This window comes from Octopus sinensis, linkage group LG6 (assembly GCF_006345805.1).
Source record: "Octopus sinensis linkage group LG6, ASM634580v1, whole genome shotgun sequence".
Taxonomy (NCBI): Eukaryota; Metazoa; Mollusca; class Cephalopoda; order Octopoda; family Octopodidae; genus Octopus; species Octopus sinensis.
Window position 1 is genome coordinate 36368118 of NC_043002.1, and position 27601 is coordinate 36395718.

The window sequence follows — 27601 nt, forward strand, 5'->3', positions numbered from 1 at the left end:
GCCAAGATTGGTTTGATGACAACAATTGAATCGTTCAATACATCATTAAAAACAAAATACTCAGATATCATTTGAACAAGACCCAAGGTCAAGACTTAAAAAGACTTGCTGTCAAAAGTTCAAACACTAAAGTCAAACCAAACTTAGAGAAATACTAAAACATTAGAAGTATCACAAAGCAACAGAGCTTAAAATTTATGCAGATGCCCACAATCTCTGAAAGTTTCTAAGGAATGAAGTAAACGTTTCTCTACTGTTCAAAACACAAAGACCGAAAGATTTTTTTGCTTTAAGACATAAAGAAATTAAAAGTCAGGCCTGGAAATATCCACCTGAAGATGTCAGTTAATGAACAATAAATTTAAAACATTTTATTTAAATTTATGGAATTTTTTTCAGTTTAGAAATCTTTAATAGGTTTCAGAAACTCAAGAAACTCTATGAATTGATTCATTCGAAAAATAAATAATAAAAAAAACAACACACCAATGTACAAATATCGGTACTATTTAAGAAGAGTGGTCCCGGTGCGCGCACTCGCGTATCCGCACTAGCTAGTCTTGACTAGTCAATCCTATGACTACCTAGCAAAGTAAATAAAACACAAAATAAATAATTTTTTTACACAAAGTAAATAAAACACAAAACACAGTAAATAAGTTTTTTAAACAAAGTAAATAAAATACAAAAACACAAAGTGAGGATCGACTAGTAACGACTAGCTAGTGCGGATGCGCGAGTACGCGCACCGGGACCACTCTTCTTAAATAGTACCCAAATATCGGCGAGTGTAGAGCCTCCCATACAGATAGCCTTCGTTTGTCAATGGAACAGTATGAATGAGTGTTTCTCTGGCGAGGTTTCAAGTATATTCTTCCATAATTATCTCCCCCTATATCTATATAAATCGTGTTGACACCCGTCCCACATGAACGCTTCCTGTTGGATTGGCGGTATTGAATGAAACGTCTTCGAAGTTTATGGAATTATGAACTTTGCTTAAAAAAATATACCTGTGCTTATGGAGAAAGAAGAGGTACGTCATTTCAGATAAGGAAATTCATTTTCAGAATTCTTCTCGTCTTTCATATTTTTTTTAAAGATTTGTAGGTTTTTCTTTACTTCTATAAAGTTTGTTTTTACCACTTGTTTCATTACGCACGTTGTCACAATATTGACTTTTAATAAAACTCGTGTATCATTGAAAAACTCTGACAGTTATTTTAATTTGTTAATTTTGTCAGTAGTTTCTACATAACTATTAATATAAATTCTTTTTTTTTTTTTCAATCATAGCATTTGGTAAATTGTAATAATTTAAAAATATCGTCTGGCTCTCAAATGTCTATAGTCTGCTTTTCAGTTTGTGAGAATAAACATAAAAATAATAAAAACGAAGAAAATGTAATTAGTGAAAAAGTAGATTAATTTTTTAAAATTTCAATTTAAAGGATAGGAAGTATTCCAGGAGACTTAATATTTATATGCTCAAACATTTTTTTCTTTAATGTCAAACTTTTTAATTGATTTATTTACCCAACTTGCAAAAAAAAACCAACAAAAGAACAAAAAAAAAAAACATACAGTCGAACTGGACCACGTTCATCTTACGAAGAATATGTAGAAATTCGAAATAGTCTTAATTGAACGAATCTTGTTGCATGGAATTTCTTCTGATATGCATTAAGTAATTTTTGTGTATTTGTGGGTGGGTGAGTTAGAAAACACGAAAAAATATAAATAAATGAACGAACCCAAGTACATGCTTGTTAGAGTTTGTAATGAGTTCGATAGACTTGTATTAACAGTTCTCAATAAGTTTTAGTTTTTAGGAATTTGTAGCTATGCATTATCAAAAAAAACTTTTTGCTTTGTTCTGAAAGGTTGCCTATAGTTATTTAAGTTTTAATTATTTGTATATAATAATAAGCAAGAGCGGAATTCTGCTTTACGCACGCCATATAGCCCCTCATAACTTGAAAAAAAAAAAATTAATTTTCAGAGCTCACACGACTATGAAGAATTATTAAAAAAACTTTTCGAAACTTAAAATAATTTTTTGGTTAGTTTTTTTGAATTTTTCTTTCTAAATCCTACAGTCCGACAGCAATAAATGTGTTTATGGTGAGAAAGATACTGTGAAACGTCAGTACGTCAGACTGACAAACGAGCTGAGTTTGAGATGGTCGAGCGCTCAGACATGTTGAGTGTAAACTGTAGATGTGTAACCATAGGTCATCTTTGCTTGAAAAAAAATTATAATTAAGGGACTCACCCGTGACCATTCTCTTCTCAAGGCAGAGTACACTTGTGGCCACATTATCTACATGCTTATCCACTTTAAGTCAGTGGTTCTTAACTTAAGTGGGGGTGGATCAGTAATTTCCAAGTGATGCGCGAGCCCTTGAGAAAAAGCAGTAACTTCTAATTATATTTGTTATTATCTTAACGAGAGCATGGTCAAATAAGTTTATGAAAAAAAAATGCAAAAGTATCGCCTTATACCTTGAGTTTTCTTATTCTGCTATCTTAGTGCCGCTTACCATTTTTTGTACTTATTGACCCCCCTCCTTTATATCCCACAAAACCCTCACAAATTCTGAATTGTAGCTTTAACATTTGCTTTTATTTTGGGATCTTTTCGGTTTAACGAAATTATTATTATTTTTTTGTTGCAAGACCCAGGTTAAGAACCACCAGTATAAAAGCTTATGTATTATCGTGTAAAGACAAACATCTTTTTCACTTAATAGATTATAAGCAAGTTTGATCCACAGTTTTCATATATATGAAATAATGTTTCTTAAAAATCAAGAAACGTGCTGAAGCATTATCAAATCATTATAGTAACATACTCAGAAATATTAACTTAATTTAAAAAATTGAAAACTATTCTTAAATTTTTTTTTTGTAAGAAAAATGTTAAACTAAAATTCAGTTTTAAATATTCCAGAAAGCACTAGCTAAAAAAACTAAAGCTATGCAAAATCTTTTCTTTCACCCTTTCATTACCAACCCGGCTGAAACCGGTTCTGTAGTACAAACGTCTTGTTTTCATAAGTTCTGAATTAAAATCTTCCACCAAACCTAAGTCACAATTTATGTTCCTAACACTAGCTGAATGATAAAGTTATTTTACTAAATTCTTTGTTATATTTAAAGTTATTGAAAGAAACACAGAGCATCTCAAAATAAATACAGTAACGAATGGGTTAAAGAAACTTTGTTTCTTATTTTGTACAAATAAATACCATATTTTATTGTACAAATTTTTCATATAACTTTTATTTTAAATTATAAAATTTTGGGGGCTAGCATTTTAACTTGGGCCTTGACATTACCTTACACGTGCCTCAGCTTTTGTTCACAGATTTGTGTTGTCTACTGCACATCAACTAATTTGCAATGAGTACAAAGAAATCCAAGTATCTTGAATATATTCAATTTGGATTCATGTCCCCCCAAAAGGGTGACACAGAAGTCCCCCAGTGTGTGATGTGTTACAAAAATTTTAGCAATGATAGAATGCAACCCTCACGCTTGGAATGCCACTTGAGGACAACACCTCCTGGTCTTGCAGACAAGCCCAAGGCATTCTTTGAAACAAAAAAGACATTCCTTGAAGCAAGCTGAGTTGGACAGTAATGGGGCATTTCAGCAACAAACTTCAATGGTTGTTGAGACTTCTTATGAGATCACCATGTTGACTGCAAAGAGCAAGAAGAGCCATAACATCGGAGAGTCTCTCATAAAATCAAGTCTACTCAGTGTAGCAGAACTTGTTCTGGGGAAAGATAGTGCAAAGAAGCTTTCTCAGATTTCACCATCAAACGATATAGTCTAGGGAAGGATTGATGACTTATCTCAAGACACTAAAGATCAAATTCTCGACCAAATAAGATTCTCCTGTTTTTTGCCATCCTGTGTGATGAAACGACTGACATCGCTCAGTGTTTTCAGCTACTGGTATATGCTCATTTTGTGTCAGGCAACTGGGTAAAAGAGGAAATGTTGTTCTGTCACCCTATGGATAGTTGTGCAACAGCTATTTTTCATGATGTATCAAACTTTTTTCAGGAAAACCAACTTTCGTGGGATTCACTGGTAGGAGTGTGCTCTGATGGAGCCTAGGGTGAAAGAAAAAAAAATCCATCTGTTGTAGGTACACACTGCATATTTCATTACGAAGCCTCAGCATCCAGAACCTTATCTACTGAAATGAGAAATGTCCTGAATGTGTTATCAAGGTTGTCAACTTTTAAAGGCAGAGCCTTAAACAGTCATCTTTTCAAACTGTTGTGTAAAGATATGGAATTTGAACATAAACATTCTCATGCATCACAACACCATTCGAACCTTCATGGCCAAACTTGACCTCGAGAAATGTCGAATTCAGCAGGGAAATACTTGTTACTTGGATTCTACTCTCTTGATTCTGGATTAAGAAACAATCTCTCATCTAACTGACTTGAAAATGGAATTTATCAGATACTTCCCAGATATAGATGAAAAGCGTGAAGCTTGGAAATTCATCAGAAACCCATTTGTGTGAAGTGACTGTTTTGGATGAAGTGCAAGAGTAGTTTCTTGAGCTGAAGTTCAACTCCCCAGCTAAGGAAGACTTCAAAGCTGCATTTTCCATTCTCGTTGCTGCCAAGACCAAGTACAGAAACAGGCTGAACGTTGAAAGGGACTTACATTGGTGCACTCTCTGGCATTCAACCACACATTCAAGATCTTGTTGCTAAGAAGTGGTGTCCAGTATCTCACTAATGTGACTAATTCATATTCAATAAAAAAAAACAACTTTTTTTTGCTAAGAAGCAGTGTCAAGTACCCCACATTTTGTATAATGTGATTATATATAAAATCCTACATATTTTGTATAATGTGACCAATTCATATTTAAAATCTGGGAAGGAATTTTATTCATAGATGCAAGGGGGTGTGGAGAGGACAAATTCCTAAGGGAGGCATGGTTGTAAAAAGGTTAAGAACCACTGGTATAAGTTAAAGATTTAGCTGCTCTTTCTAGCATGTTGATAGACCTCGTTAGGGGAACCTTTTTAGCATCATTAAGGGCATGCTTTTTGGTAAATTTTTACAATCAGACTCCCACACATTTCACTAAAAAAAAAACTTGAAACACATACTGTTTTCATGATCAAATTGGCGATTTACTATGCTTGAAAATACCTGTTCATCTTGATAAAATGGAGGCCCAACGTATATGTCTGTCCTCAACAGTCCTTCGGTATTAGCAGACGATATCATTCACCCACGCAACCTTCCTTCATGACAGATAAAGAGGCTAGGCTGAAACAGAGGATGACTGACGTCGTCTCCTCATGCCGACACCGTATAATAATACCAAAGGCTTGCCTCCTCCCAACTCATTTTCATAACACCTCCCTCCACCTGTATTCACCATTCATATGCTGGAAAGTTTTAATTTAAAATACTATTTTAAAATGAGAGGTTTTGTATCCCAGAACTAGAGGTTGGTCATGGATAGGTTGGTATTGAAAAGGTTAATATATGTTAACTTACTGTGTTCATTGTCAAATATTTTGTTTCTGAATATGTAATTGGTTCCTGTCTGATATTGTGTATAATATCTATGAAGAGGACACTTGATGGCAGTTGGAAATTTTGTAAATATACTGTAAATTTATTCATAAAGTTGAGCTTAATAGACCAATTATAATCTTAACTCATCAGAGATTTACATTGTACTTGAATTTTTTGTTCAATCTGCACTGCATGCTTTATAAACAGCTTGTAGCACTTTTTTCTAGCACATATTGTCACTAATATCCAAGATGTGATAATTGCTTCTCTAATTTAAATTTTAAAGTTACTTGGAAGAGGAAGGGCAGTGCCTCCAAACCATTTTGGGTACTGCTAGAAAGCTAATAGACAGCCAGGTTAATATGGGTACACAGTTAGGACTTCTCTTAACTACCCTAATTCTCAATTGATTCTTTGGATCTCTTCTGATATGCAATGAATCGCGTTCAATTCTGTCTTCCTCACTCTCACTACCAATTAAGAAAAAGGAAGTGTTTCTGTTAACATTGTTTTCTTCTGTTATCTATGAATCTTTTTCAAATCCTGCAATGCTTTTTCTTGTTGCAGCTTTATAAACAGCTATTACTTATGAAAAAGGAGTATGCCCGGAAGAAAAAGAGACTTGAAGTAAGCAAGCAGAAACCTGTTTCTTTTTATTTATATTTTGACTGATTTTTTTTTTTAAGAATTGATTTTTAATAGATTTATGTTAATGATTATATGATGATGATAGTTTGTTTCTTTCAAAAGATCATAAGGAAGATCAGTACACTTTTAAGTGCCTATGTAACCCAATCATTGATGTTGTATTCCTTTTCTTTCTACCTGCACTTAGTAGTTCTAAAGTGAGTCAGTCTATGCAATTTGTTCCCACTCTTTAAACTTGGAGATCTAACCACAGTGGTTCAGCAAGCTAAGACTGCTGCAGTGATCAGCGAGCTTTAGATTTTCCATTGGAGAGCTCCTCTCCTTGGTGAGTTGCCATGCAGGGCTGGAAAGCTTCACATAACCTGGAATTGCTGGAAGAGTGTCAGAGGGCACAGAACTATCTGAAGGACTCTCCACTCCTAGATTTGCTGTTGAGGTTAACTCCCCTTTTCCTTTCCCAAGGCACTCATAATGCAGGGAGGATGTGTGTTTAGAGATTTTTTCATAACATGCTAATTATTCTAGAGTTGGGATCCTGGCAGTGCTACTACTCCAGGTCAGAGTAGATCTGGGAACAATCATGGCTAAGAAGTGGTTCTGCATTCATCAAGACCCTGGATACAGTTTAGTCATCCCAATAATTATATTGTTGAAATCTAATATAATAAATGCAAGAATTTATTTTTCTGTATCAGTGTGTCACACTTAGATCCCTCTCTCACTATTTAATGGCACTTCTATTCCTCATGATGGGATAAGAGTAATAGTAGGCAGAGATGGTGAGGGTGGTGGTGAAAACAGATAAAGGAAAACAGGGAGGCAGAAATTTAGGGAAAGTTGTTTTATTAAAAGTAGTATATTGATGGTAGCAGTGGGGGGGGGGATAATAAAAGAAAGAGTGGGTATGTGAGAGAGAGGGAGATGATGTACAACTTTGTTTAACCATGTCTCTTTGACAGAAATTCCTGTTGCCAATATACTGAGCACCATCATTTTTGTTTTATCTTTTGCTTTCTTTAATACATACACATCCAATACACTTTAATTGAAATAAGTTTCCCTAAAATTAAACATATTTAATATAACAAATGTGAATGTCAAGTGTGTCACACTTTTTCAACATTAATAAATCCTTTCTACTGGAAGCACAAGGCCTCAAATTTTGGGAAGGAATTAAGTCAATTACATCGACCCCAGTATGTAACTGGTACTAATTTTATCGACTATGAAAGGCAAAATCAACCTCGGTGGAATTCATTCAAACCCTAACAGCAGACGAAATACCTATTTCTTTACTACCCACAAGGGGCTAAACACAGAGAGGACAAACAAGGACAAATGGATTAACTCAATTATATCGACCCCAGTGCATAACTGGTACTTATTTAATCAACCCCAAAAGGATGAAAGGCGGAATTTGAACTCAGAACATAGCGGCAGACGAAATACCACTAAGCATTTTGCTTGGCATGCTGACAATTCTGCCAGCTCGCCACCTTAATATGATATAGTAATATGATATAATAAATGTGAATGTCAGTGTGTCACGCTTTTCCAGCTTTACTCTTAGAGGCTTTAGCCCAACATATATCATTTTTGGAATTGGGCCCACCCTGTGAGTAAATTGAAAACATTCCAGGCATAATCTGGACCCACAATCCTGAAATTTTGGATTCCCAAGTTTTCATTACTGTGATAGCTCAGAGATTCTCAAACTTTTGAGCCCCCAACCCATGGCCACATAATAGCCTCAGCACCCCTAGTTATTGGATTGATACACTACCTTTCTTGGATCTAAAGGTGCATGTGTGTAACATATATCACAAAGGATTTTGTTTGACACTGCCTGTCTACCACTTAATAATATCAATAATACTTTCTACGGAACCCGAAAATACGTTCCGTAATCGCTGGGTCGAATGTGGGACATGTCTCATCTCTGTCTGCCTCCAATGTGCCACGGACTTTCAGAAGATCCCAGGCCAAAAAAAGAGCCATCATAATGCTATGATGGATAGACTCTGGAAGATGGTTCAGCTTAAGTCTTGGACTTTTCAGTGTCAGGCCTGCGTGCCTCCACAACCGACGATTGTCTCCCCCTGCCACTCCCTGGGAGGAGGCGGAACAGCAACAGCAGCAACAACAAAATCAACCACAACCAGAGCAGCAGCAACAACAAAATCAACCACAACCAGAGCAGCAGCAGCAACAACATCAACAACAACAACAACAACAAAATCAACCACAACCAGAGCAACAGCAGCAACTACAACAACACCAATTGACCAGTGCGGTTCTTGCAGAACTGCAACAATCGATCTGTGCTTTAAAAGGGGAAGTAGCAGGAATAAAAGCAACCATTCAGGTTGGACTCCACAATGAGGGGTCTTATCGGAATGCTCTGCTAAAGAACCTCCCTGTACCTGTACCTCTTGTCGCATTTAAGACCGCGGATTCTGCCACCCATGAAGTCATTGCCATTGGGGTACCAGAAGACATGGCTGATCTTCAGGCTTTTGCTGCCAACTCAGCCAAAGACCTAGGCTACGTTCCCCCAACGGGTGCTATCCGCCTTGGACGACCTGGCCCAAAACCTAGTTGTCTTTTACGGACCCCACTGAGGCAACCTCTTACCATCTGGCCTCAGTTAAAGCTGGGCGGGAAAATCGGACCACCTTCCGAACACGCCCAGGCTTACCGTCCGATGTATGTCCGAAGCTACGTGTAGTGGCTGCCCTGAATAGGAACTCAGCTCTACAGGAAAGCTTCAGTCTTCGGGAAGATGGACAAATCTGGAGATTTGTCAAGACTGCTGAAACGTGGAAGAGAGATACCAGCTGGTCTGAGTGCTCTCTACCCACAATAACTAAAAAGACTACAGCAACTCAGGGAAACTAAGCCAGAACAACCTGCCATCCTCTACACACCATCATAAACTGCGAGCAGGGTACAAATTGTTGTCCTTAAATGCTCGCAGTTTATGCAACAAAATACATTTGTTCAACGCCTACGTCAGAAGTGTTGACCCTGACTTCATCACTGTCACGGAAACATGGGCGCATTCCTTACTCTGTGATGGGGTTTTCAACATTACGGGGTACAACCTCTTCCGTAAGGACCGCACTAACCGCCGTGGTGGTGGTGTGATGGTCTACGTTCGTTCAAATTTTTTGGTAATTCCTTGTGCCGATTTGAACGAATCACAAGAAGTTTTTTTCTGTGACGTGCGTATGACCATGTCAACACTCCTGCTTGGCGTTGTTTATCGTCCCCCAAGTTACCATCGGGACACACAGCTTTGCAATGTCCTCCGAGCTGCTGCCAGGAAAACAGCCACTTATGTGTTTATTGCAGGCGATTTCAATCATCCTGAGATCGATTGGGAGACCTTCCATTGGCCACAGAGTGCAAACGATTTTGTTGAGCTTGTGCTGGACTCAAACTGGTCACAAGTAGTCACCTCTCCAACAAGAGGCGACAACACCTTGGACCTGCTCTTCACCACAACTCCTGAAGCGGTTATCAATTGCACTACGGAGGAACCTCTAGGTGACTCTGATCATGCTATGATCATCGCCAATCTGGCTCTTGCGGGCAACGAAAACCTGAACCATCTACAATCTGCTTCCTTCGATTGGAAGAGAGCAGATTGGAACCTGTACCACACTGAACCACAGCACCCAAACTGGCGTGAATTCTACAACTCTGGAGATGTGAATACTATACTCCAGAGTATCCTGGACTCAATATGGGCAGCATGTGCAGCATCAGTGCCACGTAAACAAAAAAAGAACCACCGCCCCAAAAGGGCAATTTGGGAAACTTCAGCGGTCCGACTTGCCAGGAGGGAATGTCGGACTGCTGAACGGGAATACAGGTTGCATAAATCAGACACCAACAGGAAGAAGCGGAATAAATCCTCCAACCATCTCAAGCAAGTGACAAAAAAAGCAGTGCTTGAATTTGAACAGTGCATAGCAGCCAATCCTGACAGCAAGGTTTTCTGGAAATATGTGCACTCAAAGCAGAGACCTCACTCTCCAGTGGGCCCTCTTCGCAACCCTCACACAAACCAGATCACTGACGACCCCAAGGAATGCGCAGAACTCATTGCCGAGTGCTATGCAAACATATTCACTGTTGAAAGTCAAAATGTACCATCTTCACCATCACTAACAGCAAACTCCAAAACAACTATGGAATTTACACCTGCAATGCTGCGACGTCACCTTCAAAATAAGCGCAACTATGCCTCCCCTGGTCTCGATGGAGTTACATACCTGCTTCTCAAACGTGGCAGGCACTTCCTTTTACACCAGCTTTCTATTTTCTTCCAGTACTGTCTCAACAATGGTGCTACTCCGGAGCAGTGGAAAACTGCCAGTGTCATTCCTCTGTTCAAAAAGGGCGACCGCACATCACCTGTCAACTATCGCCCAGTCAGTCTCACTAGCTGTATTGCAAAACTGATGGAATCGTGTGTCAGAGAAACACTCTGGAACTTCTGGAGCTCTCACAGTCTCATCCGACCCTCACAATATGGATTTGTCCCTAACTCCAGCTGCAGTGACCAGCTTGTCGAGTTCCTTGAGGACATTACTCAGATTACTGACAGTGGCTCATGGGTGGATGTTGTCTACCTTGACTTTGCTAAGGCTTTCAACTCTGTGCCACACAAAAGGCTTATGGTGAAACTCTCTGCAATGGGTGTGGGGGATGACCTTTTTAACTGGTTGAAATCCTTCATCCTCAGCCGAAAGGAGGTAGTCACAGTTCTAGGACAGCACTCTACACCATATGAGATGTCATCGGGTGTACCACAGGGATCTGTCCTTGGTCCCCTCTTGTTTGTGGCATACATTAACGACATAGATGCCAATTTAAAGAATGCCACAGTATTGAAATATGCAGACGACATCAAGCTGTACCTTGAAATCAAGAGGACAGATCCTGATGTCTACAACTCTTTCCTGCAATCAGACCTAGACACAATGCAGCAATGGATCACAGACTGGCAACTGAAACTGGCTGTGGACAAGTGTACCACCATGCATTTTGGGAGAAAAAACCCTGCGTTCACTTACTCCCTCCACAACACTGATATCAAGAAATCCTCTTGCGAGCGTGACCTAGGCATCACTGTCAGCAGTGATTTGCGTTGGTCAAAGCATATCTCTAAGATTGTCAGGAAGGCCGAGGGTGTCTTGGCATCACTCAGCAGGTCTTTTGTTAGCCGCTCTCCAGCCATCTATTTAAAACTGTATACAGCTATGGTACGACCACACTTGGAATTCGCATCATCAGTTTGGAACCCCTATCTTGCACAGAACATTGACCTCCTGGAATCTGTCCAGAGACGTGCAACCAAACGCATACCCTCCATCAGACACCTACCATATTCTGAGCGCCTTGTTTCCCTGGGCATGGATTCACTGAAGCTCCGGCGTTTGGCGACGGACTTGGTAAACACCCACAAAGTTATCAACCACCTCACCAACAACAACACTGAACACCTTTTTGATCTCCATGTGTCTAACACACGTGGACATGCCTACAAAGTCAGAAAACAATACAGCTCCCATGACTTTCGGAAACATTTTTTCACGCTCAGAGTTGCTGAAGCATGGAATAAACTGCCTGCGTCAGTTGTTGACTGCCATGACACTGCATCTTTTAAGGCCCTCATGCTTTCCGAAATCCGCCGAAACTACACCTGATTATATATACACTTTAGATGAGTTGTAGTGCACCTGAGCACTGTACACAATTATTATTATTATTATTATTATTATTATTATTATTACTACAGGCACTAGTCCTGCAATGTTGTGGGAGGGAGTACCTGAAAGAAACTGGAATGTTGCAATATTTTATTCACTTAGTTTTGTATGCTTACACTTTTATCACCTTAAAAGTATTCTCCTTTTGAAGCAATGCCTTGGCCCAGAAGCATTTTCCACTGTTCGAAGCAGTTCTGGATCTTTTGCTAAGTGATGCCTTTTAATGCCTCTTCCACATATGCAAAGCATTTTCCTTTAAGGACTTTCATTCGGGGGAACAAAAGAAAGTTGCAGGGAGCAAGATCAGGTGAATAGGAAGGGTGGGTAAGCGGGATTGGGGTCACATGCCAGTTTTGGTCAAATACAGTCTCACACTCAAGGCAGTGTACACGGGTGCATTGTTGTGATGAAATCACCACTCTCCACTTTGCCACTGATTGGGGCATATTTCATATCACCTCATCTTGCAGACACTTCAGAACTGCCAAGTAAAATGTCTGGTTAATAGTTTGACCAGAACAAACAAATTCTGTGTGAACAATTCCTTTTTTATTGATAAAACAAATCAGCATTGTCTTGATACTGGACTTCACTTGACGCACTTTTGGTGGGGTATGGTGACATTGAATGTTTCCATTGGCTTGATTGCTGCTTTGTTTCTGGATCATAGTTGTAGCATCAGCTTTCGTTACCAGTGATAACTTTCAAAAAAATGGTTTGGATCAACTTCCAACTGTTCTTTCAGTTCGTGGCCTGCATTTTGTCGTGAGCAAGTGAGGTACAAATTTTGCTGCAACTCTTTTCATTTGAAATTCCTTGCTCAAAATTCATTGGCAGGAGCTCCAAGACACACCAGTTATATCAACAAGTTAGTCAGTTGTTCAGCAACAGTCTTCTAAGACCAGTTCATGAATTTTCATGATGTTTTCATTTGTTTGGGAAGTTGGTCTTCAAGTGACCATTCCTAAAGTGTGAAAACCACTTGTAAGCCTGTTTTGGCTGCCATTTTCCCCAGCAGGAAACAGAATTTCATGGAAGCAAGCTGTCCCTTCCTTTCACCCAACCCCAAAATTAGTGAACAGGCGAGAATCACTGCCAAACAGATGCACCATGTGGCAGTATGACTACACATGATGCCACTGGCTGGCAGATTGATGCCTGAGGGTTGCATCAAGTGGCTTCTAGCTGTGGGATCCTGAACTACAACGGGCTTGTTTCATAGAACATTTCCAGTTATTTTTAAGTACCTCCTCATGGTTGATTACATTGATCCCTGTGATCAACTGGTACTTTATCAACCCTGAAAGGATGAAAGGGAAAGTCAACCTGGTTGGAATTTGGACTCAGTACGTTAAGCTTATAATAATAAAAAACAAAGTAAGAAGGTCCAGCAATTATTGCAAAACCTTTGACTTAGTATTGGAATTCTTTTTGTATTTTAATGACGACTAAAATTCTTTTTTTTTAAATTTCTTTTGCAGCTTGCAATTCAAGCCAAGAATTCTCAAGAAGTACCATGGAGGAAAAAAATATCAACACAATTAAAAACACACCCTGCCACCTGTGAAATGGGAAATAAAGAATTCTGTGATAAAAAAGATAAAATTAATAGTTCCCAGGTTAAAAAGATAAATGAAATTTGTGTTTCTGAGGACAGTTTAAAACTTTCATGTAAAGCTAAAAATTTACTGAACATTCCTTTCAATTCTTTTGAGCAAAAAACTGATCCCATTAAAACTGAAATTACTTCTGATTTCAAAACTAGTCTTCCTTTACCCACAAAGTCATTTCAAAGAGTTGAAAGTGATTGTCAGACATCTGGGAATTCTGAGTGTTCATCTGTATCTTTAAATACCTCTAAAATCTTATTAAAAACTAGTAATGACACTCAACATAAATGGAAAACATGTTTATCTAATTCTTTTGCTTCTGGTGAATCTACACAGAAAATAACTCCTAGTGAAACAATGAAACCACAAATAACCATTTCTACAAATGTAAGGGAAAATTCTGATTTAGTATGTTCCTCAAAACAAGTTAATGAAGAAAGATTGGCAGTTCCTTTATTACAAGAATCATCATATATTGAAAAACAAAATAAATTCAAACCTAATCAACTTGAAACCGATAACAGTTTAAAAAATTCTAGTGAAAATCCTTTTGACTCCAACCATATTTCAAAATCTGATGAGGAACTAATTTCAAGTGAAGCATTGTGTTGTGGTGAGGTCAATATTCCACTTAAGTGTCAGGAAGTAAGTAGTGGTTTACAGACTGGTAATGACTGCATAAAGAATCCAACAGCTTTATTGAATCAGAAAGAGGTAAATAATGATACAGACCCTTTCCAGATAAGTAACTCTTCAGCTTCTCTCTTCAACTCGGATCAGAAAATTTCATCCCAGTCTTTGCAATGTTGTCACTTAAATCAAAGTAGCGAGAATCAGCCCATTAAAATAACGAGTAGTTTATCTTCAGATCATACTAAAAACTCTGATGCTAAAGAAGAGCAAACTGAGATTCTGGATAAACTAGATGTAAAACAGTTTCAAAAAGATCCTTTTTCTGTATGTGATTTTCAAACAATCTGTGATTTAAAATTAACGAGAACTGAAAAGGTAATTATATTTTTATTGCATGTATTATTTCCCACTAAAACTACACACATCTCTTTTACTCTCTCTTTTACTTGTTTCAGTCATTTGACTGCGGCCATGCTGGAGCACCGCCTTTAGGCGAGCAAATCGACCCCAGGACTTATTCTTTGTAAGCCTTGTACTTATTCTATCGGTCTCTTTTGCCGAACCGCTAAGTTATGGGGGTGTAAACACACCAGCATCGGTTGTCAAGCGATGTTGGACACACACACACATACGATGGGCTTCTTTCAGTTTTTGTCTACCAGATCTATTCAAGTTTTTGGTCGGCCTGAGGCTATAGTGGAAGACACTTGCCCAAGGTGCCATGCAGTGGGACTGGACCCAGAACCATGTGGTTGGTAAGCAAGCTACTTACCACACAGCCACTCCTGCGCATATGATTATATACCATCTGAAACTTCAAAATGTTTGTAGCTCTCTTTCAAAAACTTAATATCAAGCTGAAAAGTTTCTTGTTTAGCCCTGACCAAGCAGATCTATCATCAAAAGGATTCCAACCATGACTGTCCCCATTGCTCTATTGTGATAGTGTAAAATTTGACTGCTAACAAGTCGTGTTACAATGTAGAGCCTCCTCATTGGCTCAATATGGAAATATATACCGTAACTGTGGAATACAATTTCTTTTTAATAAAATGTTGACTTAGTTCATTTGTTGAGAAAATATCTCAGTGTATTGGTTCCTTGAAATGTTTCAAATCATATTTTATCCTATCAAATACAATGTAAAGCTTTCTTAGAACAAATATTTACTTTAACTACAGTTTAGTTCTGTACAAAGCCATTAATTAGTTTAGTAGTCACTTTTCATTATCAGTCTAAAGTAGTGTTTGAAGCATGATTACAATTATAAACTCCATTTAAAAAGAAAACTGGATATTTTGATTTCATAAATAACGTGTTTCTTTTAAGGTGTGTATGTTGATTTTCATATTGTTTCACTTTTACAGATTCCTGATAACAATGAAGTTGTTAGTCTTTTGAACACAAGTTGCAGTGTTTCCATTCATAGAGACTTTACTGTATGTGAGAATTATTTAGTAGGTGTCACCAAATCTGAAATTCTATTCTGGACGTATACTAAAAATGAAGACTGGCACATAATTTATCAATGGAAAGTTTCTGATTATGTAAGTGTTATTTTTAAGTTTAAGAAGCTGGAAGAGAAGTCTTTCAGTTTACACACGTTTGCCTTTAAAATGACATATTTATTTTCTGAAACACTATCATTGACTTGCTGCAATACTTCATTCACTTTAAAAGTATCTGTAATGCAAGGTTATTTCAATATAAGGGAAATATTTCGAACTATGTCTCATTATCATAGGCAGTCTGTTGGTGGTTGATGATTATTTGCCATGTGAAAATATCTTGGTTGTAGTAATAAAAGGAGATTGTTCTCTCCTGGTCTCTGTCCTCAGCTGCAGATATTAATGTCCAATCTTTTTGTGTTTATCCATTTGCTTTTTAGTCAGTGGTTGGGTGGTGTAGCCCAATTTACTCCTTTCTTTCTATGATGATGATGATGATGATACTGGGCAGTCTGGTTGTTCAAAGATCAGCTATATTGATGTTATATATATTTCCATAAGTCTAGTATGCTTCTCTAGTTTAATCAGGCTGTCCTCTAATGTTCTAACATTACATTGAGCTAGGTTTGATTTCTTGCATCCAAGTGAATTTTTTGCTGTTGCTCAGAGCAGGAGACAGCTGGTGAAATCATTGTTAACTGAGGTTGCAATAGATCTAATATACTTTTGACTTATCAGCATTATTTCATAGGATTGCTTTAACCCGTTTGATACCAACCTGCCCGAAACTGCCTCTGGCTCTGTAGTACAAATGTCTTGTTTACAGAAGTTCTAAATTAAAATCTTCCACCATACCTTAGTCACAATTTATGTTCCTAACACTAGCTTAATGATAACCAAGTTATTTTACTAAATTTATTATATTTAAAATTAATTGAAAGAAACCGAGTATCTCAACAGAAATATGGTAACAAAAGGGTTAAGTACTAGTTGCTTTTGCAATTAGTAGCAACACTTTCTCATCTATAGTATGCAGAACTGACAAGGATAGGCCAAGTCATATTGATTCTACAATCACTAGTGATGGGCCAGTAGATACACAGCTGTTGACACTCCTGAATTCATTTGTCCCTTTTTGATAAGTTTTGATTTTTATCCTGTAGGGTGTCCCAAAACCACCCTTCTACTAAGCAAGCATGATGGGGCTGCCAGTTTTGGCCTCAACGGTTTGACTATACACATTGTATTGGCTTGCAGGAAACATATCTAATAACCTATTAAAACAAATATTTTGAGAAAGTTTTGGTATTCTAAATGCTATTAAGATTGAGTGGTAAGAAATCTGCTGTGATATAAATATAGTTTGCGGCATCAAACAACTTAATACATGTTCTATTAGAAATTTTTTAAAATTCAGTATTTTTATATAGTACTTATTGATTCATTTATATGTAATTGGGTAGTAATTCAAGACCAATTCCCATTTAATTTTATATTGTATTTTGAGTTAAAGGGCATTGCAAACTTATCACTTTCCATCAAGAACCTTCCTTTTCGTTGTCCTTTAATGTCCATTTTCCATGCTGGTATGAGTTGGACGGTTTAACCAGAACTGGCAAGCTGGAAAGCTGCACCAGGTTCCAGTCTTATTTGGTTAGGTTTCTTTGGCCCTTCCTAATGCCAACCCCTTTATAATCTGTGCTAGGTGATTCTAACATACCAGCACGAATGCTTTTTACATGGCACTGGCATAGGACTCTAGTAGGCCAGTCCTCTTCACAAGGAGGAGCAGCCCTAACATTTCTGCTGTGGAGGACAGGTCTTGAGTACAGCAAAGTGACAGTATCTCAGTCCTTTGTCATCTTGTCTGGTATGGTTTGTTTATCTATAGAAGTACATACTAACCCTTGAAATAGTTATCTTGAAATTAGATATTCTGATAGTTTTGTTTTTTACTGAGAAGTCATATCACAGAGTAAGTAAATGTTGGTTTTTAAATTCATGTTTTAGGGATTGTATCTTTTCACATTCATGACATTTTACAGTTTTTGTGGGGAGCTTGAAAATATTGTATAGACTGCTGACTTTAACATTCTCTGTTTTTAAGTCATTTGCTGCGTGTGTGTGCACATACACACATCATTCGTTGTCCATGCTGACATGGGTTGGACGGTTTGATCAGGGCCAGCAAGTTGGAAGTCTACACCAGACACCAGTCTGATTTGGCATGGTTTCTGCAGTTGGATGCCCTTCCTAATACCAACTACTCCGAGAGTGTAATGGGTGCCATAATTAACATTTTTTAGTGATAGAAAAATGTTTAATAAATTAAAATTTTACAGATCTCTGATTGTCATGAGGTATCTTATTTCTGAATATACCAAGCACAGTGGCCCCACAACATTTTCACTGAACTTCATCATGGGGCTCCAAGCTTTTGGAAAATCTATAAATTTGACAAATTTTGAGCTCAGTTCCTAGATCTTCCCACCCAACCTTGTGCCATTTTCATGAACCCCTGGGTTGGGAACTGCTGGCTCAGTGGATTAGTGTTATCAAGTTTAGTTTAAAAGTAAAGTCCTTGTTTACTGCCCCACTCGTTATGTCTGTCAACAATTTATTTGTAGTGGAACAGGCCACTTCTCTGGCTTGGGTGTCCTCCACAACACTGCTTTAGAAACTTTATTTAACTGCCCTTCCGTATTTTTTTTATTTTTCTCTTTCATGAATGCCATGTTCTTTAGAAGCTTGTTTAGAGACCAAATTAATAGCCTTTTAAGCTTCCTCCAAGTGAATAGTAGTAAAATTTTGAATAGCAAAAATTTGATATCACAAGGGGGCATCAGGATTTTAGAAATGATTCAGTGGGGCATGGCCAAAAATCAGTTGGGAACCACTTATCTACATTTTTGTAGTCCTCAGTTTTGCACAAGGCTACCAATTTTTTAGGGTGTTGTTGGTGAATCAATCAATTCACTTTACTGGTACTTTTTTGGGGACCTGGAGGGATGAATAACATTCAGCCCTGATGGATTTGAAATTAGAACCTAGAAAAAAGCATAACTAAATGTTGTATAGTATTTAATCCAGCACTTCACCATTTCTCCCATTCCATTTGCTTATTCATTTTATTTAGTTATTACTGAAAAAAACCTTCTGTTTTCAGCTCAAGGAATGTTCCACTGCAAGTCTTCATCCTTATGACAGTGCTGTGTGTGTTGCTGTTCTAGGGTTGAAGGCTCAAATGCATCACAGTCTAATACTTTCTACATTCCAAGGCCTCAGTAAAAGAAGCATTTCTGTAGTAGTTACATCGGTTGTCTCCCTTCCAACCAATCAGTATGTTACTAATACTTTCTTTTTAATTTATCAATTTTTTATATTCTGGTAGTTTTTGATCTCGTAAGAAAGAAAAAAATAAACTATAAAGTAGATGATGCAATGATTTATTAAATATCATAACCTATTAATTTGTTTCTGTTATTAGTGAGCTCAGTAATTTGCTATTCATCTTTCTTGGGTCATCATCATCAAAGAAACTACCAGTCAAATACTGGTGTTGTTTTTTTTTTTAATCCACAATACCCTCCCTGAAAACTGGTATCCTTGTCCCAATGTTAGAAATCAATAATTTATTGAATATATAAAACAGAAAATTAAAAAGCTTATTCTGGGTTAGTTGCACAAGTTAAACTAAATGGCCACATAAACCAAAAGGGAGTCTACTGGTTTGTTATCAAATTTTTCTTTTTAATGACATCAGGCAATATGTAAATTTTGGTAACAGTTGAATTTTGTAGTGGGTTAATGGTGGGCAAGGGTAACCATTTAATAGGGAGACTTTGGGCATTGAAGGTCAGTTGATTTTGGTAGACTTTCAGCCTAGGGACAATTTCCAAAAATTTCGCTTCTGAAAAATGTTGGGGTAAAAAGCATTCCTACAGACATGGTAGAATTGCAGCTGAGATTTGTGCAGAGCAACAAAACCTTTTGTGCATGCAGTTGTTCAATATCCAAGTATTGTTGACTTGCGGAGTTGTATAACAATTGGAGTCATATAAAAGACAGATTTTTTCAATTTGTTGATTCTTTTGTGAAGATCACCTGCTGCCTTCCTTTATTGAGAAAGGACAAGCAGTTTTCCTTTGGCTTAAAGCTATAACAAAAGAGTTTGTATGGTGGACAAGACTGAAAGGATTGAGGGCAGTTTCTTCTTTGGCCAAGTCTTCATAAACTTCAGATTCTACTTGGAGATGAAAGTAAAGGGAGATATGGAAGTTCATCCCTCTAGTAAATTTGTAGTGGAGTGGGTGTGAGGGGCAATAATGGATTAGGTAAACACCTTACTCTTAGCATGCACCTTGCAGGCTGTACACAGCTGGAAGAAACAATTGCCCTTTATAGTCAGGGTTAACCTTGGATCTGTGGTATTCTCTGATTGGCTTCAGTTGCTGTTTTCCTATTGTAATGTCTCATTTTATTCCTTTCATGTACCATTATTTTTCATAACCAGTTATGTATAACTCTCTATTGCTTATGTAATTTATCCTTATAAATGTTTTTTCTCATCCTAGTTCTTGTGGCTAATAAATGATTTTTTTACTTTTTACAGAATAATCTACTGCTCTCTGAACAGCTTTGAGCTTGCTGTAGCTTCATCAAACAACGAGAATACAAAAATCTCTAAAATATATCTTTTGGAAGATTTTACTGCTGTCAAAGAAGAACAAAGTTTAGAATCTACTTCTGAAAAACTTCTCTCATTAGCTACTATTCAAAGATTGCCTGCTGGTCTTATTGGACTAACAGTTACCAATGTTTTATTGATATGGTAAATTTAACTCTTGACTTTTTAAAAAAAATTTAGGCAATACTAGTGTCCTGGTAATTATATTAGCTTAATATGGTAACATTATCTGATGCTTAGCTGGGTAAATATGTTTGATACCAAACTAAAGAAGGTTACCAGTAAATGACCATGTTATGTTTGTTGCATGTATATTGGTAATAGTTCCTATTTCTTTTATCACTTTAAATTATTAGATGCAAAATTGGTGCTTTGGTATGTAGAGTAAGCTGAAACCAAACTCTTAGATTGTATGTAAAACTTATTTTAGGAAAAAATCATGAGCTGTAAAGACCCTAAAGATGATTGCCTCTTATCTCTGGAGATTTCAGGGATTCTGTTAACACCTCACCATGTGTTCAATTTACTTGAGAGAAATTCTGGAAACTCTCTACCTGTGAGTTTTAAAGGAGTCTTCAATTATTGCATTTGTAGTGTTTTACTTTTTGCTCCTGAAATTTGGCCTTTAAACTTTGAATTCTTAAACTGCCTCACTGAAAATAAGAGTGCTAGGAATTGCTTCTCCCATTTTCTAAAAATCTCAACCAGAAATAAGAAGCAACCTATGTCTGTTCTTAGATTAGGAGGCTGTCAAATAAACAGGTTACACTCATTTGATGAACTGTATACCATGAGAGAGGATATGTAACCAAAGATAGTACTTAGGCTTGCAGTGGGTAGTATTTGTCTGCTTTCTTCTCTGTTCAAGGAAATGCTGATGAGAACAAGACAAAGTTCACCTGTCCAATTTTGTTCTGTGTCTTACAACATGGATTAGGTGAATTTTGTGCCATCAGCATTTAAGAAGGTTGTCTGTAGCTAGACTAAAAAGTTCTTCTCTACTCTACCAATTACTGCTCAAAGTTACTGTGTTTACCTGCAATTCAGATGGCAGCATTAATGATCACTTAAGTTTCATTTTTGCCATACTTTTTTACAGTTTGATACCATAAAAAGCATGATATTTTGTAGTTGGGGCTGAGTGCAATTTATTGTGACACTGGTACTAAATATTGCTGATTGAAGGATTAAAAAAATCTTATCTCCTTTGTATCCATTTATATTCGGTATTATGATCCTCAGTGGAGATACTGTGACCATTAACATGTTATCTCAATATTGTCTACCCCTTTTATGGAAGGGGAGCAACAGATACGAGGTGGTATCAAAAAGTTCCTGAACTAGTTCTGTAGAGTGCCAACATATAATAGCACACGGTTGCATGCATCATGAGAGCTAGCTGTGACCTTCATGAGATAGTACCTGAGTGACATTACTGAGTTTACTTCACAAGTTTTGAAATATGTGTTTTTGTGATCACATCTGCTGTAGTCTGCGATTTTTGTCATGGACAGGAAGTTGAAACAAAGAGCCAATGTGAAATTTTGAGTTAAACTTGGGAAGTCTGCTACAGAGATATTGAGCATGTTTTGGCAAGCTTAAGGCAACTAGGCAATGTGTTATACACAATGTTACAAGTGGAACGGGCACTTCAAAAGTGGAAGAACATCTCTGGAAGAGAATGAACAATGGGGAAGACCCACCACAAGTGTCACCCCTGGTAATGTGGAGAAAATACAACTTGTACATGAGGATTGTCAGAGGACAATCAATGACATTGCTGATGTTGGTCTGTTGTATAGGTTCATGCAAGCAATCCTAATGTTTAGATTCTTCAAGACAATGCATCTTGTCACCAAGCTCTCCTCACTTGGGAATTTTACATCAAAAACAATATGCAATGTTTTTACCAGTTTGAGTATGCTAAAAGCATATTTGGACTTGTAAACAAGCCATTCTCAGTGTTTTGTCATGGAGAAAATTTCTTGCTGTAGGCATAGGGTGTAAATTTATTTTACAAAATTCTAATGATTTAGAATATTATCCTTTATTAATGATAAAGATAGAATGAAATATACAACTATTTGGTTTTAAGGGTTATGGAGAGAACTTCCTTTAAAATATAAAGTCTAGGTAAAATGTTATAATTTTACTTCAGTTTAGTATGCAATATCATAGTTGGACACATTATTTTGGCATTGGAATTCAATGGGTGTGTGTTCTTGGAGAATGATCATTTACTAATATTAAGATTGTAGGAACAAAAGCCATTATCTTAGATTGATTGTAAGCATGATTACGACTTTCATCAAAGTGTAACATAAGACATTGCTATGTACAGTCATGTTTATTTTAATCAGAAAATTCAGGTGACTAAATAAATAATTTCTTAATGACATATGTATTTTGTATAATCCTAATACTAATGTTTGTAGAATGTTAATATTGTTATAACTCAAATGAATCCTAAGTCATTTTGCTGTCTTGTCCTTAAATTTTTGCATGTGCTAGAATCCATGTATAGTATTAATGATACCTGATTTAAAATAGTGTATGACTTCTAATTTATAATACAATAACCTATAATTATTGTTGGGATTTTTTCTATTTCTAGGAACCATACCACAAACTTGTTATTGATAAAAGTACCTTTGACTGATATCAACGAAAATTGTTGTAATATACCAACAGCTATGAATTTGGAAGTAAGTAAAAAAAAAAAAATCTATTTTGCATTAAACACTTTATATTTTAAAATTTTGTCAGTTTGATAGTGAAGTACTGGCTTACCTGTTATCTCTATAGTTATATAAAGCTCTGTATGTCTGATAAATGTAGTGGGACAGCAGCTATTGTGATTTGGTCACATCAAATTTGTACAGGTGTACAGAAATAGAGCAGTGCGGGAAAAGGGAGAGAGCATACCTTTCAAAAACCAACTATATGTTGGAGTGAACAGCATTGTTTTTCAGTTACACAAAAGCATGGTGAAATTATATCTGGAAGGTATGCGTGTTGCACCTTGTTTACTGACTGACTGACTGACTGCCATAGGCTTGCTCTATCAGAGCTGATGTAGGGCTACACAGCATCAAAATTAGCAGTTTGTATATGGGTTGGAATAGAAATATATATATTGTATACTTGACATATAAAGTGACTTTTGAGTGATCTTTGTCAATGCATTTTGACCTTTTGACTTGAAGAATGTTTAATAAAAATTCACATAGTTTGAACAGAAGAGATGACCTGGAGATAGTGTTATTTAGTTGGGGTCTGTCAACTAATATTTTAAATCTTTAATTTCTGAGAAGAAAACAAAAGTATGAATTTCTAGAGAAAAAGGATTGGTCCAGTGATTAGTTGTTGCTATTTAGCCCCAATTTATTTCTGAGTAACCAAACTTCTGTTCAAATGAATTCAATTGTTGACCATCCCCTTCTTTCTATTTAAAAATAGTCTACTCAGGACCACATGATCTAACAAATCTTAAGATGCTAGGGGAAATTTTGCTATTATTTCTAATAGGTTGTGCAAACATGTAGAGGCTAGCTTCTTTATGATTGTTGAAGTAAAAGAGGGAGGTTGATTTACCCTGGCGGTAAGAGGAAGCTGGGGAACAGATGTGTCAAGTGCATTAGGTTTAGGTGCAGGTTGATATATCATGAAGAACAGCCCATTATATTAGATGTAGTGAGAGATCAGTTTGATGGTGGGATAATGTTGATGTAATTTCTTGAATGCCTGTTTAGTGTTTGGAAGGGGATTGATGACAAAGCTCAGTCGTTCAACACCTTAAGCACTAGTCCACCATGGCAATTGTAGCTTACATCAGGAAGAATTTGCAATGTAGCTATAAGCCATCTATTTCAAAATATACAGTTATCCGTGCCGGTGGCACATAAAAAAGCACCATCTGAGCGTGGCCATTCACCAGCCTTGTCTGGCACCTGTGTCGATGGCACATAAAAAGCACCCACTACACTCATGGAGTGGTTGGCGTTAGGAAGGGCATCCAGCTGTAGAAACACCGCCAGATCTGACTGGCCTGGTGCAGCCTTCGGGCTTCCCAGACCCCAGTTGAATCGTCCAACCCATGCTAGCATGGAAAGCGGATGTTAAATGATGAAGTGCATATAGAATATTGACCAAAATTTTTTACAATTTTTTTTTTTTTTTTTTTTTTTTTAAGGGTCATGTAATATTTCCAGTATTATTTAAAGAGGGCTTGCAACTAGGAAGCTTTGTTGCTTTGAATCCAACAACATCGACGGTCATCAAACTACTTTCATATGAAAAGATTCCACACTTCAATACAAGGTATGAATTCTACCTTTTTCTTTCAACTACATTGCTCTAAAATTAAAATGTTACAATTTTTATTCTTTTGTTGATGCTGATGTAAATTTTCATGACTTTTGCGGTTTCGATCTTAAGACAGCAACTGCTGAAACACTACTTTCAGTCTTTTTGTCAATTAAATCCTCTCTAGTACTTCTTGTTTTTTATTGGACTCTGTTTATTGATTGGCTAATACAACCTTGACATCAATGAATATAACTTAATTAGCAATTTTTTTGTTTGATACTGATTTGGCAAAATATGCATATATGGGTTGGCCAGTCAAACCGTCCAACCCATGCCAGCATGATGATGATACATACATACTTAGTGTAAACTGTCCCTCTTGAATGTACCAATCAATATTTCTGGTAGGTTTTTAGATCTTAAAATTTGTCATTCAGTTTCTCGAGCTCATATTTGTGTGTGTGTGTGTACATGCATGCACTCACAGAATGGGTGTGCTCATTGTTTCCATCAACCAGTTACCATTAGCAAGTTATTGGCCAACCTGGGGTCAAGATACAACCATGCTGTCATTCAATGAAACTGAATCTGAATGTGAAATTCTTTATCATATGATCATATTTTACACACACACACACACACACACACACACACACACATTTTTTACTTCAGTTTGTGGTTTGGGAGAAATTTAGCTCCTATTTTTATCAGATTGAGATGTCATAAGGCTTGATCACACCCTTCTTCCACTAGCATTTTGAAATGTAGTTATTTGAAATCATGTGAGACGTCAGGAGAAATTAAGAGAAAAAGTTGAGGTTAAATGGAGATATGGTATGTAGGAATTGCAAAAACAAATTAGACATTAAAGTAGTGGTGATGGTGGTGGCAGCAAATATTCTCATCATTCCTAATTTCCTCCATCTGGTTCTGGTTTCATCATTTGTTGTGGCCTTCCATTACACACAATAACAATAAAGAAACCTGCTAACTTATGTTGTTGCATGTTATGTTTTAACATGGGGTTTTTTTTTTTTTTTTTACCACCTTTCCATTGTCAACCACTTTACAGTTTGGACTGGGTACATTTCATTGCACCCTTCCTCTCGGCCCTAGACAGATTATCTGCCATTACCAAATGGACCCATATTAGAATGTATATTTCAACTGATATTTTCTTATGCACATTCACATTGTTTCTTTATAATTTTTGCTTGAATTTATTTCTTATCCTCTTAAAAATGTCTGCTTCAGTATGAAAGTATACTTTTTTTCTTTTTTTTTTAGCTTGAAAATGACGTCAGCTCATGTATTTGACAAAACATTTGTGTCATTTAATGAAAATATCCTTGGACTTTGGGACCTGTTCTCTGGTTATTTAATGGCATCTATTTATTGTTCTAATATTTCTAGCGTCACAGTTTTCCATTCTGTCAATCAATTATGGCTTATAACAAGTCAGAAAGGAGGATGCATACACTGGTATAGCTCATAGCACACTTTGACAATGTTTTAAGACATAAGTGTCTGGTATATGATATTGCAAACTTTCTTTCTTTATCAAGAAAGAAAGGAACTCACCATTACAATTTCTCCTGAATTTCAGTTCTGTATATATAAAATCATTTATTTATAGAGATATATGTAAGTGAAAGTGGAGGAGAAAGAACAGAGGATGAAATATAACAGCAATGCAATGTTAGTTTCACCTCCTCCTAGAACAGTTTTTGTTTTTGTTTTAGTGTCATGAAATTTTAGTTTTCTAATGAACTTATCTTCAGTAGTTCCAGTACAATTAAATAAAACTTTAATATTATGATCACTAAGAAAGATTCAAATATTTGGTAATTATTTCAAACTGTTAAGGAACCATTAAAAAAAACAAAACAATTTTGTTGTATAGATTCAGGTTATATTTTGATTGAGCGGTCTTATGATGAATGATATTCCAGCCATCATAAGTTTTTTTTTTTTTTTTTGGTATATCATGGACTTGTCCAATGATTTAAAAAAAAAAAAATTTTTTTTTTAATTCTTTGAAATGATTGGGTGGAAATTTGGGTGTTATTTCTAGCAGGTTGAGCATCTTCATAGGGATGGCCTGTGGAGTTTTGTTTTGTTGTGTCTTTAGCAAGATATAACCCTACTTGACTCAGTCTGCTGGCCTGATATATTCTCTTAGACTGGGTGTTTTGAGGTAGAAAAAAGCAGTCAGTTGCTCCAATTTGTAAATCAGTAGGGGAGGGAAAGAATGATCAGTAGAAGGTGCAGAGAGATAGTGCCAATGAGATGTCCCAGTAGCCCCTTAAGGTATGAGGTGAGAAGTGGATGGGGTGATTTGCGAGATTGTATGGGGAAGAGGAAGGGATGGGAGGTATCTTACAATTATTTATTTCTTTATTACCCACAAGGGGCCAACATAGAGGGGGACAGTACAACATGATTGGAGTCATGTTAAAATGATGATGTAAAACATTAAATGATGGTAAAAATACAATGAAATTACAATTAAATCGAAAATCGAATGTTACACATTTGACAAAATAACACAAAAAGGACGCATGAAGCAGAAAAAAACAGGATTGCCGACTCCACGAGCCGTTTTTCCCCACTGAAACCTTGGTAGTTGACTTATGGCATGTTCATGCAGTGACTTTCACTCCCAGCAATCGTGCAACACACTTCCATCTTTTTTGAAACTTGCATACTGACAGACACCTTTTCTCTAACTCAACCTTTCTTTTTAGGTGGAACTTAAAGAAGTTCACCAAGGCGAGGCCAGAGATCATGGTGTCTGTCATTATACCTTTCGTTCTGGTCTTCCATATAATCTCTTTCGCGACTGCTACTATGACGAGAAAGCAATGCTTACCTTCATTTGTCAAGAAACTAGGCGAGTCAATTTTTAGAATTGTC

General features: G+C 36.8%; 1 protein-coding gene across 1 annotated transcript; it reads left to right on the forward strand.

Moving 5' to 3' along the window:
• Positions 1-916: 916 nt before the first annotated feature.
• LOC115213211 lies at positions 917-26258 on the forward strand. The gene is made up of 9 exons (XM_029782146.2): positions 917-1036; positions 6139-6198; positions 13481-14617; positions 15610-15789; positions 18857-19029; positions 20303-20521; positions 22992-23082; positions 24570-24697; positions 25973-26258. The coding sequence occupies exons 1-9, from the start codon at positions 1022-1024 to the stop codon at positions 26178-26180; spliced, it is 2211 nt and encodes a 736-aa protein (XP_029638006.1). The 5' UTR covers positions 917-1021; the 3' UTR covers positions 26181-26258.
• Positions 26259-27601: the final 1343 nt, after the last annotated feature.

Excerpts from the sequence above, each read along its gene's own strand:
- LOC115213211 (XM_029782146.2), top strand. Across the intron at positions 15,790-18,856 it reads AATGGAAAGTTTCTGATTAT|CTCAAGGAATGTTCCACTGC; the intron begins GTAAGTGTTATT and ends TTCTGTTTTCAG. Across the intron at positions 23,083-24,569 it reads CAACAGCTATGAATTTGGAA|GGTCATGTAATATTTCCAGT; the intron begins GTAAGTAAAAAA and ends TTTTTTTTTAAG.